Source organism: Corvus cornix, chromosome 4 (assembly GCF_000738735.6).
Source record: "Corvus cornix cornix isolate S_Up_H32 chromosome 4, ASM73873v5, whole genome shotgun sequence".
NCBI classification, from domain to species: domain Eukaryota; kingdom Metazoa; phylum Chordata; class Aves; order Passeriformes; family Corvidae; genus Corvus; species Corvus cornix.
In genome coordinates, this window is record NC_046334.1 from 45,044,613 (window position 1) to 45,061,225 (window position 16,613).

General features: G+C 44.6%; 2 protein-coding genes across 2 annotated transcripts in view; one reads left to right on the top strand and one right to left on the bottom strand.

Moving 5' to 3' along the window:
• Window positions 1-5,114: 5,114 nt before the first annotated feature.
• On the bottom strand, window positions 5,115-15,084 carry PAICS (phosphoribosylaminoimidazole carboxylase and phosphoribosylaminoimidazolesuccinocarboxamide synthase). Its single transcript, XM_039550542.1, has 9 exons — window positions 14,977-15,084; window positions 14,120-14,317; window positions 11,374-11,552; window positions 10,525-10,704; window positions 10,322-10,435; window positions 8,431-8,514; window positions 8,147-8,327; window positions 7,020-7,178; window positions 5,115-6,347 (listed from the first exon to the last, which is right to left on the bottom strand). Exons 1-9 carry the CDS (start codon window positions 14,993-14,995, stop codon window positions 6,181-6,183), a joined length of 1,281 nt encoding a protein of 426 aa, XP_039406476.1. The 5' UTR covers window positions 14,996-15,084; the 3' UTR covers window positions 5,115-6,180.
• Window positions 15,085-15,263: 179 nt separating this feature from the next.
• PPAT (phosphoribosyl pyrophosphate amidotransferase) overlaps window positions 15,264-16,613 on the top strand; it is a 47,340-nt gene continuing 45,990 nt past the window's right edge. Inside the window, exon 1 of the mRNA XM_039550543.1 lies at window positions 15,264-15,715. Coding sequence (XP_039406477.1) covers window positions 15,588-15,715 — 128 coding nt within the window. The 5' untranslated portion in view covers window positions 15,264-15,587. The remainder of the gene's footprint in view (window positions 15,716-16,613) is intronic.

The following is a 16,613-nucleotide window of genomic DNA, read 5'->3' on the forward strand; positions in this document are numbered from 1 at the left end:
ATGCCTATGAGGATGTGACAGGCTCTCTAGGAAAAAATGTTTTGAGTGTTAAAAAGAAAGCAGTTGGTAAAGAAGTCTACAATTCCAGTGGAGGGGTTTGGTTTTGTTTGGTAAGTAAGTTGGAAAGATGTCCTATATTGGAAATAACTTTTAAAGCATTTTGAATATGGACCTGTACTAGCTATGAAACTGGCCATTTAGTAGATGTTTAGTGTTAGAAAAGGGAAGTGATGTAACGAGAAACTGGAGGCTGTGCCATATTTAGACAAATACAGTCACTTTCCAATCCAAACAAATTCTCTGGAGCTTGGCATCTTAATTATATTATCTATTTGAGTGTGTTTTGGTTCCTTGTGCTCAAGAGCTTTCTGGTCTGTCAGCTCAGAATGTTTTTATCAGCATAAAGAGCTATAGGAGGGGCTTGGCAAAGTGGGCTACTAGCTTCTCCCTGGCAGTGCTGTAAGGGGAGGGGCAATGTTTCTTTCTTTCCTTGGTTTTTTCCTTCTTTTTCATGTTTCCCTTCTTGCATCAGACCTCACTCAGTTACAACTGAGGGTTCCTTGCGGGGGCCACAGCCCATCCTCTTTCCCTGCCAGTGTATCAGACCTGTTCTCCAGATGCTTCAGCTGCCTGCTGGATGAAATCATGGAGTCTGAGAAGCACCAAGTGAACGACAGCCCATTCTTTTCTGTGAAAAGCTGTCGTTGAAAAAGACTTGTACTTAATGCTTGATATTCACAAGCATCTGTTGAGCTTCTGGCAGCTTGTTTGCTGTACTATTTTTCTGTGAAGATATCCTCCTACTGGTGATGACATCTGTCATCGGAACAGGAGAGAGAGAGAAAAGCTGTTACAGTTCATTCTCTTACCAACTTCTGTGCAAATACATCTTCATTCCTTCCTAAAGAAGTTATGAATTTTACCTCCTACAGGGAACAACAAATCTGTCTAAGATCGCCTTTGCACTCAGGGAATACTCTTCAGTAAGTAAATCCTGTGGAAAGTTCCCCACTGTAGCTGAACTGACATTTCATAGTCATCATATTCATACAGAAGAAAGATAACAGGACCTGTCTGAGGCCTGCTATGAGACTGCCAACGCAGAAACCCAAAGCTCTAGAGGCAAGCTCTGTTGCAGTTATTTAAGGAAACAAACTGAGACAGTGTGGGGGGAAAAGGGGAGATCAAGATCTTGCCTTCCCTCCCACAGATCTCTGCATGCCTGTGGTGGTTAAAGCACTCTTCCAAGAACTGAGGGAAAGGTGAAGTTTTGTCCTTTCTTCCAGTAGAAAGGGGATCAAATTGCTTATAACGAGGGTGGCTGTTTTAACATGCAGAGTGCATGTTAGGTTTTGTGTGGATAGATGTGCTTCAGGGTTCCAACTGGAACACTAACTTTGTGTTTCCTGATAAGGCTGATTGGTAAGAGGCTGTTTTGCCCTGTAAGATCTAAAATGCTTCTGCAAAAGTGCAACAGGAGATGCTTAAGTGGCTTCAGGTCCCTCTCACCAAGGTAGCCATTGCACAGCAGCAGTGAGAAGCTTTGAATGCACACATTTAGATCACAAATGGAACAGGGATTTGGGAACTAGGACTGCAATACAATTCTAGAGGCACTTAAGCTCTGCAGGAAATTCTGAGTTTGTGTTGGGGGTTTTCTTGTTGTTTTGGGGGTTTTCTTGTTGTTTTTTTTTTTTTAAATTAACCCTTGATGAAACTTTTATTACTTTCTCCTCTAGTACATACTTTGAAACAAGCTTTGAGTGTTCCAACAACATTTATACTTTATTTTTGCCTGAGGCCAGAAACTGATCGTTCTCATGTGTAAGCTTTTGGAAGTTTTGAACAGGAAGTGTCATCTGAACATGCATAGGCTATGCCAACTGCAACACAATCCAAATACAGTGCAGCTGGCACCTCTGATTTGATTTTAAACCATGGCTCAGAATTTCCACCGTTTCACAATTAAGTTGCAGTGCTAAAGAAATCACTGAGCCTGTAAAAAAAGGTCCAAATGCCCACTCCAGTGAAGGAACAATCATGATTTTACTTTGGGTATGAATTACTTTAAAAAGGCACTGCCTTAACGCCATCCCCAAGAAGTCTTAACTCACATCCTCTCCTAGGCCTTCAGTTCACTTTCACAGCTCCCCACAGGCAGCAGATACTAAAACCATACCTTCAGTGTTCTGCATAGATGCTTTAACCTTTGAGTCGTGGATGGAGAGCAAACCTGTGGCAGCCATGACTGATTTTTCCCTCATTTTACAAAATGGGGTTTTTTGGGGGTTGGCATTTTGTGGAAATGAAATGATGTTAGTAAGACTGAGCATCAGGTGCCACTCACCTGTACCTGAAGCATGTAAAAGAAGTTCTGCCCTCAGCACTTCCCTCCGCTAAGTCCAAACAGTTCTTTGCTGATATCTTTAAAGAACATACACTGTTAAGCAGGTAACTGCTAACTAGGACATGATCTAATTCAGTGTCCTAGGTTCCACAGCAGGTGCTTAAAAGACTTTCATTACAGGTATTCCAACTCAATTTACCAAATACAAATAAACTTCATTAACTGCTCTATGTAATAGTTTCTGTGAAGATAAAATCACTTTCTTATTTAAGAATTTGTTAGGATTGTTTTTAAAATTGGACCAAAATAGCACAAGTGCTACTGGAGCAATTTTTAGTCTATTGCATCAATGTAATAGTTGGAGTGATGAAGCAAGGGGAAGTATTTTCATTTCACATTAAAAGCTTTGTGAAGAAGTTTCAGCTAAACTAAACAGCTGACCTTTAGGGCAGCTACAGAAAGTCCTTGCAGATATGACAGACTTATGCAGGTTTTGTCTGCTAATCACAGCAACACACTGTTAATGTCAGCTGCTGTGTCTTAGTGCTTCTTTGCAAGACAACTCCTCAAGCAAGGATTTGCATCTGAGAGTTCAATACAGACTGCACAAAAACCCCCCAAACATTACCCACCCCATCCAAAAGAATGACCATCTGTATGGCAACTAAACCATTTAACATGCTAATGCCCAATGTAAATTGGCATAATTTTACAAATGAAGTTAGTATAATCAGGGTGACAGTAATTTGAGAAAACTAACTAGAGACCAAACAGTATTTCAGGTGTTAATGCTCAAATCATCATCTATTAATAATTTTTATTGCATAGGGCAAGACTACAGACAGCACAGCACTCTGGGTTGAAGAGACACCAGTGTAGTTGTCTATCTCAGCATGGTGCTAGGGTGGCCAGGTGACTAGTAAGCTTGTCAGGTTGATTACCCATCAGAGCCAACACCCAGTGTAGTGCTGGGTAGGGCCCAATAGGAAATGACACCTTCACCTGTTGTGTAACTTAACCCTCAGGTTGTGTATTATGCATCTGAGTGAGCAGACTGCTGCCACCAGGAGGAAGAAATGCTGCAATCGCCTTTGCAGTTGTTGGCTCTGGTGCTTGTCTGATTACAAGATGATCCAATTCACTCACCCAAGCCAACAAAAGAGCAAGGACTCTTCCCCCATTAATTCTTCTGCTAGTTGAAGTTAATATCACTGTCTTGTCAGGAGAGCTGGCTGACGACATGCTTTCAGATGTGCCTCAGCAACTGTGCAGGCATGTACTAACTCAGTAAATAGTGTGCTTGCTAAAAAAATCCCCCAGTCTTGAGGATCTTTACTTCAAAGTCAGTGCTTCCACAGATACAGTACAGAATCATAGAATCATCAAGGTTGGAAGAGACCCTTAAGATCATCAAGTCCAACCATCCACCCAGCACTATCACTGTAACCCTAAAGCACTAAACCTTATCACTGAGAACCAAATCCAGACAGCTTTGAACAACTCCATGGATGGTGACTCCACGACCCCAGGCAACCTATTCCAATGCGTGACAACACTAACAGTGAAAAAGAAATTCTAGCATCTGACCCAAATCTCCCCATCTCAGCTTTAGGCCATTTCCTCTGGTCCTCTCACTGCAGGCACAGCAGGAGAGACTGAAGCCCTCCTCACTACAGCCTCCTTTCAGGGAGTTGAAGAGAGCAGTGAGGTCCTCCCTGAGCCTTCTCCAGGGTAAACAAACCCAGCTCCCTCAGCTGTTCCTCACAGGACATGTCTTCTAGACCCTTCATGAGCCTTGTTGCCCTCCACTGGACATGTGCCAGTATCTCCATGTCCTTTTTAAAGTGAGGGGCCCAGAACTGGACACGGCCTTCAAGCTGCAGCCACACCAGTGCAGGAGGATCATCAGTTCCCCAGCCTTACTTACTACTGCTTACACTATTGCTGATAGACCAGGATGCCACTGGCCTTCTTGGCCACCTGGCTCGTGTTCAGCTGCTGTTGACTAGCACCCACAGGTCCTTTTCCACTGGCTAGCTTTCCAGCCATTCTGCCCCCAGCTTGTAGTGCTGCCTGGGGTTAAGCATGGCCAAAACACAGGAGCCAGCACTTTGTCTTGCTGAACCTCATACCACTGGCCCTAGCCCATCAATCCAGCCTATCCAGATCCCTCTGCAGAGCCCTCCCTACCCTCCAGCAGATCAACATGCCAACCCAACTTGATGTTATTTGCAAATTTTCTGCTAGACTAAATGCCCTCATCCGGATCCTGCCACAAAGGAATTTCAGCTTCTTTGTTCTTCACTAATCCTCACAATTATTGATATTTCATTTAGAGATTCATTAGAAGCCCTAATTCTTAAGCCCTAGAGCTTAAGAAAAGAGTTACAGTTCTTTTACTTTAGGGTAAGCTTTGACCAATTTTAAGCTGTTGCATTCAAGAGAACACTGCTTAGAGCTCTTCTATACAGATACACAAGATATGGTCAGTGCCTGTGAAGGCCAGCAGCAGCATTTAATCCAGTTACACTACAAGGTAAGCCTGACCTACCACACCATCACAGAGGAGTACTTCAGGAACAAAGCAACATTCCTGAGACAATCAAGTAGCAGAGTATCTTCCAGAAGACTGTCACCTAATTGTGTTCCATGCAGGTTTTAGTGCATAAGCTTCTTAAAAGATTATTACCTAATTTGAGGTCCTGAAGTTACATACCATAGCTGATAGCTACTTTTGAGTGTACTTAATAAATCTCCATGAAGCAGATTCGCATTCAATAGTTTATTTATAATTGTAAAAGCATAGGTGTTACATATTTTGAGTAATTGCATATTTGTTAGAATCTTACCTACTCAGGAGACCAGTGTGTGCAAAGACAAGAAAGTCATGCTTAGATTTCCCCCCAGTGGTTTGTTGCTTTATTATTTGTTCCCCTGTTCAGTTCAGTAAAATTTCCACAGAAACAGAGTGAGGAAATACAGACATAGAATAGCTACAGTTATTGAAGTGTATGAAGACAGTCCAACATCACCACACAGGCCCTATAGGACTACTGAAGGTAGATCTTCCTAGTATTTAAAAGGACAAAGCCTGGACTAGGAAAGAGTTAGAGCAAACGGGCAACAAGCCAAGTTACAGGCCACTCAAGCCATTTGTATTTATAGCTTGTTATGAACAAGCAAATTGGTGTCAATTTCATCACATCATTCCAAAAGATATCAATGGGGTAAATATACACACACATTTTTTAAAAAGATACGTGTATGTATATACATTTTTTAAAATAAGGCATGTATTTATTTCAGGCTCTTTAAACATTTTTCCACACTCTTTTCCTATTAATACAGCATATATTGCCATTTTATTGCTAAAGAAAGCATGCCATCATTGCAAGCAGGAACACCATCAACACTGGCTTTAGGCAGCAGTCCAGTTCAGTTAATAAGGTTCAAGACATACATTAATACTATGGGAGAATGTTACTGTTACAGAAATGCAGAAGACTAGTTGAATTCTATTTAGATCACACCAAATCATTCTCTTGACATAGTAGTTAACAGGATCGACTAAAAGCAGAACAGCACTATTCTGGAGCAACAGAAAGACATACCTAAAATACTACTTCCCCATCTCTATTTAGTTGTTATATTAAAAAAATACACAAGGGAAGGATGACTACACAACAGACTTCCTCTTCTGCTCTAACAATGCTTTCTTCTGCAAGAAATGATGCAGGACTTTTTGAGCTCATCCAAGGGTAAATCCTAACATGAATGAATACGCACACGCCATTATCACTGCGTAACTAATAATAGTTACTTGTTAGTGTGACTTACAAGGAGCATTCTCTAAGTTTTTTGTCAGCCTGCTTCAAGGAGATCCAGGTGTTCAACAGGTTTGATCGCAGTTTGGCCCACACTAAATGGTTGTTTAACCCAAATATCTGGGCCGCAAACTGGGCAGCTGCTTCAGGTGACAGAGTAGTAGGACAGCTAAGACCTGCAGAGAAGAGAATGCCACTTACTAAAGCATAGCTTATAGTCAAACAAAACATTTTCTCTGAAGAATAATTTAAGACAAGGCTTGTTTTAACCTCCAGGAGCCACATGATCCAGTTTTAAAGCCACTGAAGCATCACATTTTCCATTACTTCTAATATGACTGCCTTGTGGCACTTTAAACCAAAAGCCGTGGTTTATCATCATGCAAATGACTCCCTTATACAGAGGGAACAGACTTCTGGGCCTCTACTCAAGTTACTAACAAAATTAAAAATCATACAGGTAAAAATGCCCTGAATTAATAGTTAAGAGTTGAGGTCTTACCTACACTGATTGTTGAGAAAGATACTATTTGATCTTTGATCATAAGGAAAATGCATCAAAATTAAATCATTTAAATTCCCATTAATATTATTTTTAATTTCAAAATGAAACATTTAGCAAGGATAAGCCAAGGTTTACTTTTTTAAAAGATTACTCCTATTTATTCTTTGCGCTATTGGGCTTTCTCCCATTAAGAAATCAGACTGTATGTGACTTAATTCCACAGACTTTGCTTGGTACTGATCCAGCTGCTTTTCCAATGCTTTGCCCCGTGTGTGTACACTAGAACAACAACAACAAAACAGAACTAGATCAGAATAAGAGCATAAGGTGAAGATCATCTTACCACTGGGTAGTCTGAGAGAGGACCACACATCCTGAGTACCCCAGTCAGCTGAGAGTGGAGGGCAGTTGACAACTGGGTAAGCAGTGTTACCAGACATTACTGGCCCCAAACCATTGCTTCTGCCAGCTACTGCAACAAACACTGTTGGGATTCCATCTCCTGGTGGGAAGGAAGACATTCAGAGATAAGCAATCCACCTTGTTCTCTACAACTAGCTTTCATGGGAACTTTAGAGTTCACAATTGTGTTTGCAGTTACCTCTTCAAATTCATTACATTGCACTAAAATTTTGTATCCAACTTCCTCCTTTACAGAAATATTGTCTAAGAAATTTACATCCTTAAATCCCAGCTACTGTTTAGCATAGCTGAAATTTGGATTTCTTACTCTGAGAGGAAGTCTTAGCATCAGAGGAAGAGGTGCTTAGCTTTGTAGAGAACATAGCCATTAAACCTCTGGCATCTTTAAGTGTTGCTCTCCTTAAATCTGAAACAGTTCACCTCAAGGTGAATGTTTTAACTATGGCTACCACATTCGTAGTTTCACCAAGTAGAATGGTACATGTAGAATGTGTATACTCCCACAAAAATAAATAATTCCTATATCTCCTCTGCTAGGCTATAAACAATTCTGAAGAGATGTTAAGCTTTCTTGGCAAAGAGTAATTTAAAGCAAGTATCTTTTTCTCATGGCATCTAAAGTAATAAGCAAGAACATTTTCATCAAACAGAAGAACACAGTGGGAGCAACATCTGCCTAATATAACACATAAGAATATTGAGTCAGCTAGAGAAACTGTTCTAGTTTCAGAAAGGCTGGCATCACCAGCAAGATGCTACAATAAATCTATTAACATGATCAAGGCTTGGGCAAAGCAGTTCTAGTACTGGGATAAAAGCAGAGGTTAGACTTCCAAGTAATGGCAGTTGTGGCTGGGCAGTAGGACAATACATTACTCCAAAATTACTTAGAGCAGTCATGCTACTAGCAAGTGTGAAACAGAATTTTAACAGCTTGGTGTTCTGTTTAACAAAAAATGGAAAAATCCCACATAAATCTTTTAAGTTGCCAAGTCATTCTGAAACATGATGCTGTGTCAATCCAAATCAGTATTTCTTGGCATTTACCTTCATATTCTGCTTTGATCCTCAGGGTTTCATCTGGCCCTTTGTGAGCAGAGGTCACTCTTAATTCACAAGGAATTCCAAAGGTTGCACATGCCTTTTTTATTTTTTCACAGTGACTGAGGTCAGAAGAAGATCCCATTAACACCACAACTCTACCTTGGCTCTTTGTTTTTAGAAGCAACTAGGGAAAAGAGTGGAGAGGGAAGAGGGAAATAAAAGCAGTCAACAGGACTGAAGGCATTCAGTTATCAAAGTCTAGATGTGTTGTTCATAAAAACAGGTACCTCCACTCTTTCTGAAACCCATTCAAAGTTTCTCTTAACCATTTGCAGTGCTTCAGGAGTCACTTCTTTCAGGTCCCGATAGGACTGAAAAGAGGAAAATAAAAGCAGTGAAGTGTTGTGGTTTAACCCCAGCCAGCAGCCAAGCCCCACACAGCCTCTCACTCACTCCCCCGCCAGAGATCAGGGAGAGAATCTGAAAGGTGAAAGTGAGAAAACTCACAGGTTGCAACAAAGAGTTTACTAGGCAAAGCAAAATCTGCACACACAAGCAGAACAAAACAAGGCATTCATTCACTGCTTCCCACAGGCAGGCAGGTGTTCAGCCATCTCCAGGACAGCAGGGCCCCATCGCACGTAATGGTGACTTGGGAAGACAAACGCCATCAGCTCTAAACATCTCCCATCTCCCCACCACTGCTTCCTCCTTCACCCTCCCCGTTATAAACTGAACATGGTATCACAAGGTCTGGAATACGCCTTTGGTCAGCTGGGGTCACCTGTCCCAGCTATGTCTCCTCCCAGCCTCCCATGCATCCCCCCCCAACTTCCTCACCAGTGTGGCAGTACCAAAAGCAGAAAAGGCCTTAGCTCTATGTAAGCCCTGCTCAGCAATAACAGAAACATCTTTTTATTATCAACCTTGTGTTCAGCACAAATCCAAAACACAGCCCTACACTGGCCATTGTCAGGAAAAATAACCCTACCCCAGCCAAAACCAGCAGATGAAGTTAATGTGGTATGGGTACACAAAAGACTAATTTTGCTACCATAATTAATAAGAATTACTATTATACCCTAAATGAAATATTGACACAGTTTCTAGCAATTCCAGGAATAAACAACCTTCTACATTGCAATTTATGGCCATTTACAACACAAGATTTTCAGCCACAAGGGTTATTTAGGTTTTGGAAGCTTTCCACAGGGAAAATTTAAGAAAAAACATACAACTTCTTTAAAATTGGATTTATAATGACATGACTGCCTGCAGTAGCACTGTACTAGCCAACCAAGGTTCTACATGATGTTACCATGTACCTTATTTTAGGGGACTGTCAGAGCAATTCACTCAAGCGTGCTACTACATAATTCAGGTCAAGTAAACAACAGCGCAATTCCGCTTCCCAATTTAAAATTAATACTCTTCCTCCCACAAACACCTTGAAATCTTCCCCTGTGGCTTACAACACTTTCTCTCACAGGGTCTCTGTTACTAGTCTCAACAACCATGACAAACTCCTGGCAGCAGCATTCCCAAACCAGCTCTTTCATAACTACTCATCTGGTAATTCAGAGATATTTGAGAAATATAAATGCTGTAAGTTTAAATATCGGACAAGTTCTGTTTCAAACTTGTTTGCAGGCCTCATATGTGAGCCCAGTCTATTAGTAACACTTTTGGAGGCAAGATTATTGAATTCATGCTTAACCAAAATAAGTAACAAAGAAAAGCATCCTCACTGCAGTTGCCTCCTAAGTATCGCAAGATCTCTGCTAGTAGAGGGTACCCCTCTGAATAAACTGAGAAACTTGGAGGCAGACCTGGGAATCAAAGCTTTTATTCTTCTCACTGATCTGTTATGCAACTATTTTATTATTATCTGCACAAGTCAGAAATCCCAGCCATTCCTGGAAACCCCACACTTCATTATGATAGCTCCAGTCAATAGTGCTGTTGGGTATTCCAGCTGAAGATAGGTTTTTTTTTCTACCATAAACCAGATAAACTATTTAATGAGAACAGGCTTGGACGTGAGGTACCATACAAACTACTCTGTAACAAGATAAGACTATATAGAAAAGCCACTCTGAAAGCAGATGTAAAACTGTAGGGTTTACTTTTTTCATTCTTCTCCCCTGCTCACTTAGAAGGTAAAGATTAAAGCACCACCTGTTTGTCCTTCTGCTGGCTTCTGTCTCCTCCTGGCCACAGTCTCCATGAATCATTGTCAATGACATCAGCAAGAACAATTTCTTTTGTCAGCACATTAACACCAAATTCAATCTAAAAAGACAGTAAGAATCCTATTTTAGTAATTACATAGTGGTATTTTTCCTGTCAAAACCAGATCATGAGAAATTAGATGCTTATACCTTCAGGTCTACAAGAGTGCAGTTTTGGGGCTGCCATGCTTTTTCCAGGATCTCAAAAATGGCTTGAGTAGAACGAGACATAATATCCACTTCAGTCTGGCCAATAGTAAGTCCAGCAAAACAGAATTTTGCTTCAATTATTTGCTCCTCAGACCACTGTGGATCATTATTAGCATCATCCTGTTAAGAAAACCAGAACAAATACATCATGTAATTTAAGCTTGCTATAAGAGGAAAATAACCATTAAATGATATAAGGTTTTGTGTGGGGTTTTTTTTCAAGTAACAAATACAGGCTTCAAACTAGTATTTTATGATTAGCATTAAAAAAATGACAGTAGCATTGAAAACACTTGCTGTAACACCTGACCATCTTTAAGAGTGACAGGGTATACCACAAACAACACTTTTTTTTTTTTAGATTACAATTCACCAGATATATCTTTCAGCACACATTCCCAAAGGAGTTCAGAATCCTAAATGACTAGCTAGCTACTTACCCTCACCATGCAAGTAGTTTATTTTAATTTCTTCAACTATATCAACACATCTGTTTCAACTGATGCATTAAGCTTATGCCTAAAAAGCCCTTACACCTACATTTTTCTATTTTCAAGTACAGTTTGGCTTATAATTCTTTGATTGTGCTGTAAGCCAGTATTATATGCACTTTGGACAAAACAGCTGCTGGACAAGAATGCAAGAAGACATTAGGGTGGCAAACTAGTGATACTGAAAGGATTGCTCAGCCATTAGCATACTTGCTTTATCTGTCAGCATTTTAAAGGAGATAATACAGAGTTCTAGCTCTGCTTAAGTTTGAATAACATCACAGGAAAGGAAACTTACCTTGTAAAACATCTCAATTTTGGGTGGGTAAAACTTATATCCTTCTTTGACCCCAGGGTTTCTCTTGAGGAAGGAGCCAGTAGCAATTCTTCTGCACACCCATTCAATTGGGATCATTTCACAGTGAGCTGCTATGAATGCTGTGTCACTCTGTTTCCTGACAAAAGCTGTTTTGATTCCTAAATATAAAGACGGCAACTTAGTTCCACTAGTAGGCACACTCTACAGTTAAAACAGTAGTCACAAACATCTTTAATTTTTAAAGCACACCTGAATCTTGTTCTTCCCTGGACTTTTGGGACACACTGAATCTCTTCAGGGTGTTTTAAGCCCACTCCAGCCTTGCAAAAGACAGTTATCTTCCACAAGTCATTAGTTTTGCCAATTTTATCATACAACTTTCACTTGTAACTCAGAAATCCTAATTTTGTTCACAGAGCCGTAATCTATCCTTCACAACGTTTTTGCTTGTTTAAAAAACAAATTAGCAGCAACCAAGTACCTAACCATACTCTCTGGTGAAAGATTCATTATAGATCAAACAGTAATTGGAGCCTTTCAAAGGAGTAACAGAGCACAGCAGTCTTCACTACTTTGCTTCATAAAAGCAGATGGGGAAGAGAGAATGGCTTTGCTGTCCCTTTCATCACAAACTAAGTTATTTAGGACACTAGATCTTGGTGATTTTTTAGGCAAAAGACAGTAAGATTCAGAAGCATGTGCACTCAAACCTGCTGCAACAAGTCAACCTTCCTACATAATTGTAGATGAGTGACCCCACATTAAACAGGGACAGCCAACATGCAGATCAGCACTCCAAGTGCAAAATGGCTCTTTTTCCAATTTCACTCTTGAGGAAAGTCCCACCTTTCTCCCCAGCCAGGGCAAGACAACTGCCAAGCCCAATCGGCATCTGTCAGGACAAGAAGGCAAAGGAGCTGCACTCAGTCAAACCAAGCAGTTCTATTCCATTCCACTTCCAGAACCATAAAGGAAGAAACAAGAAGTCTTAAAATGTACTATGAACACTGACTCTTCAAAAGTTTGGTGCATTTCCTTCAAAGGCAGAAGGATTTAAATAGTCAGCTGCACATTAAGGCCCCTGTCTGGTTCACTACTACATTTTTCATCAGTGCAGATGTGTGCTTTTGCTGGGCTGACATTAGCTCTATTATAAAAGAGAGAGAAACTTTAACAGAACTTCGTAAATCATCACATCTGAAAGAGGAGGTAAAGAAGAGTTGCGCAAGGCAAACAAACTACCTCTACAATCAGGCATTCCCACTATCTGCATTTACACCACTCAAATAAGGAAACTGGAGAAGAACCCTGAAAGTTCTTTAGTTGCTTTAAAATGCAGCTGCAGTTTACTCTGCATGTTTTTCCATGGCACCTGTGGAAGTTATGGGTACAAGCCACGCACAGATTTTTGAGAGGTCAACAGAACGGCTTCTTCATGTTAAAAGTGCACAGTCTGTAGGGTATGAAGTATTTTAATTGTTATCTTAACTACTGCCATTCAAGAATTAGGCAAAACATCTCACTAACTGTTCCTAAATGAAAACTAGAAGTTTTAATCAGCTGCAAATATAGTCAAACACCTAGGAGGCTTCTTAGTACTGTATGCACAACAGGCTTCCCAAGAAAGCCAGTGACTCAGGATTACACTGAATTACTTGATACATATTTCTGTGTAAGTAATTCTTAAAATACGGGCTGAGACAAAACTCTAGAGAAACCATCTTTCTCTTCCCCACATATTAAACATGCTAGGACTTCACAGTTTGAGAGCTATCACCACCAGCTTATAACAGATAATACCAATTCTAGAATAACTCAGCTGGTACTTGAAGCAGTCTCTGTGTGAATGTTTCAAAGCATACTGAGCACACAGCTATAAGCAGTCTTAACTAAGCTTACTAGTGCCTTGTATTCTAGTACTGTTAGCAGACTCATCACCAGCACAAATCCCTCTTTGCAACTTGCAAACTACTCAGTCAAAGACACTTCAAAATGCTTTCTCAAAGCAAAGCTACTGGCTCCATTTTTGGAAGTGCAGTGCAAAACTTACTTGAGTGACTCAAGTTAGTTATGTGCCCCGTGAAAGCTCACTTCTAGCATGAGAAATACTTTGAATCTTTTAAAGTAAGGATTAAGCTCTTGATACGTTCAATACAGACTGATAAATGTATTTTGCAACGTGGTCCTTTGCAAATGTTAGGGGCAAATCTTACAGGAAGTTTATGCTGCTACAACACACAACTGGGGGGGGGGGGGGGGGGGGCGGGGAACACTCTAATTTTATGGTTCAGCTTACGTACACAGATTTCACACAGCCTAGACAAAGTCTGGTAGTGCCACCGGCTAGCAGTGCGTTCTATGCATGCAGATGTAGTAAAGCAAGGCAGATGCATCCAGCCCGGAGTTAAAGGCAAGGAGGTGTAGGATATGGAAGAACTAACAAAAGCAGAGCGGAGGGGATTAGGGGCGTGTCCAAACAAGCAGGAGAAACATTGCAGTTATCTGCAACACTAGGTTACTGCAGATACTCTCATGTTCCAAACGAACAAGTCACTCGCGCAGCTCTAAAGTACCAGAGAAAAAAAACATAATTAAAAACTAACAGAGACGAGACTAAAAAACCACCAGAACCTCAAGGCAGGATAAAGTCTCTTATAAAGCAATACTGTTTTGTAATAACGTCTGTAACATATAGACATATACACTCTACCTTTAAAATACTTACCAGCTTCCTGAAGCAGCTGAAACACACAGCTAGTTGTTGTGTTGGAAATGGCAGCCTTCCCTTCCATTCGGTCCTTCCTGGCTGCATTTCCCGCCGTTATTTGGTCTTTTGACTGCATGAGAACACATCCCGGGATATCTGGCAGCTCGTACACTTCTTTCGTTTTACCTTCATTAACTTTTTTGCCAAGTTTCAGGTCTAGAGGAATTTAAAAAAAACAAAACAAAACTAAAAAGGTCAGTTTTGCCTCGCAAAGGCTTGTTTACTTCCGCAGGCAAAGCCACCCCCTTCGAGTCCATGGGGATACAGCAGGACCCCGCGCTGCGGTCCCTGACCACGAGGAGCTCGCTGAGCCCCGACCCGCGGGCCGATTTGGCCACGTTCCCCCAAGCAGCGAGGCCGAAAGCCCCGCTCAAGGCTTCTGCCCGGCGCTCCCGGCGCCACGGGGGTCGCGCCGGCCGCAGCCGGGCAGCTCCGGCGGAGGCGGTGCCCCGGCCGCCCACCGCCCCGGGCAGCCAGGAGCTACCGCCTGAGAGGGGCGGCCAAGAGCCCCGCCACTTCTTTTTTTTCTTTTCTTCAAACTTCGGGGCAATCCCGGAGCTCCGCAATACGAGCGGCGGCTGCCGCCCCCAGCATCCTGCGCCTGAAGCTGCCCCTCGCCGCCTCTCCTGCAGCCGTGCCCACCCTCGCGCATGAGCGACTACCCACAGGGGGGGGAAAAAAAAAAAAAAAATTAAAACTACACGGGGAAAAAGTTGGTTCCCAAGCACGTACACCCCAAGCCGCTGAGCGGGCACCGGCCCCCCGAGAGCGGCACCTCCGACCGACCCACCCACCCCCGACGGCCGCCCGGTTACCTGATGCTGCGGGGGCCATGGCTGCGGCGGGAGCGGGCGCGGGCACCTAGAGCACAGGAGAGAGCCTGAGCACACGCGGCGGGCTCAGCCGCCGGGGTAAGAAGGGGCCGGCGGAAGGGGCGGGCAGCCCGGGCAGCGGGCAGCGACGCCGCCCGCCAATCGCCGCCCTACGCCGCGGGGCGGCCCCGCCGAGCCCCCCGTGCGAACCCCGGACGGCAGCATCATCCCCCCCCGTCCCGTGCAAACACGGCCCCGGCCCTGTGCCCGGCCAATGCGGGCGCCACGCCGCGCCCGGCCCCCGGCCCTCCGCAACCTCACCCCGCGGGCAAACATCCCCCCGGCCTGGCGCACCCCGCGGGGTCGCGGGGCAGAGTGGAAGCTGAGGAGGCGGGGCCGGGCGAGGCGGTAGAGCGGGCCGGGGGTGCGGTGTCGCCCCCCCGCATGTAAATGAGGGCGGGAGGCGCCCGGCGGGCCACCGGGAGCCCCGGGCGGAGCGGCGTTGTGGGCTGAGCGCGCCGCCGGCAGCAGCGCGCGGGAGCCGCTGGAGTGCGGCCGGGACTGGGACTGGGAGCGGGAGCGGGGCCGCCGCGCCGCCACGTGCTGCCCGCGCCATGGAGCTGGAGGAGCTGGGCATCCGGGAGGAGTGCGGCGTGTTCGGCTGCATCGCCTCCGGCGCGTGGCCCACGGAGCTGGACGTGCCCCATGTGATCACGCTGGGGCTGGTGGGGCTGCAGCACAGGTAAGAGGGGCGCGGGGGCCGAGGTGTGCCCAGACGGGGCCGCCCGGACGCGGCTCGGTGTTGGGCCGGGCCGCGGCGGCTGCTCGGGGCCCTGCGGCGGCACGTGCAGCCTAGAGGGCCCCGGGTCTCCGGCGGCGGGAGCGCGCTGGGAGGGGAGGGGAGCGTCCCGAGCGGTCCCTTCCGCTCCGCCTCGGCGGGGAGCCCTGGCAGCATCCCGGAGGTGAAGCGCAAGGAACAGCCCTCCGCCTCCTGCCTCCCGAGCCAGTCCCGCCGAAGGAGCAGCTGTCGAACGCCTTTGGACCTCGGCTGCATCTCGCTTGAGTCGCATCCGCTCTCGCTGCCGGGGCTGTGCCACCGGCCCCGGCGTTCGCACGTCCCTGCGCGGAGCCCGCGGCGTGGCCGTATCCGGGGCGGCGGGGATGCGCTCGGGCGGCGGGATGAGCCCCGGGCGGCAGGGGGGTACGCCCCGCGCAGCGGGATGCGCCCGCCGCCCCGTCCCAGCCACGCCGGGCGGCGACCTCCTGCCGGAGTCGCGGCGAGGCCCGGCCGTCACTCTCGAGATGCTCACCTTAAAGTGTAAATCACACAATCCGACACTACCGAAACAGAGCAGTTCTTAAGCGTTTTTAGGCTCCTACTAGCGGTAGTGGTTTAGATTTATCACCATGGTAGAATAAAACTTCTACCTGTCTATGGCAATGTGCAACAGACCTGATTTACTGTCATCCGTGTGGATGCAGAGCTACAGAATGAAGTTTGGGTTCAGCTTCCACTTGGTTAGTATTCAAAATAATAATGTTATGGACTGACATATGTCAATCATTTTTTCAGTCGTGCCAGAAAGGGATATCCTCCTTGTGGGAACACACCTGCACAGTCAGACACGCACAACCTCGTT

Excerpts from the sequence above, each read along its gene's own strand:
- PAICS (XM_039550542.1), bottom strand. Across the intron at positions 7,179-8,146 it reads GATCAAAGCAGAATATGAAG|GAGATGGAATCCCAACAGTG; the intron begins GTAAATGCCAAG and ends CCTTCCCACCAG. Across the intron at positions 6,348-7,019 it reads CTCTCTCAGACTACCCAGTG|GTCTTAGCTGTCCTACTACT; the intron begins GTAAGATGATCT and ends TCTTCTCTGCAG.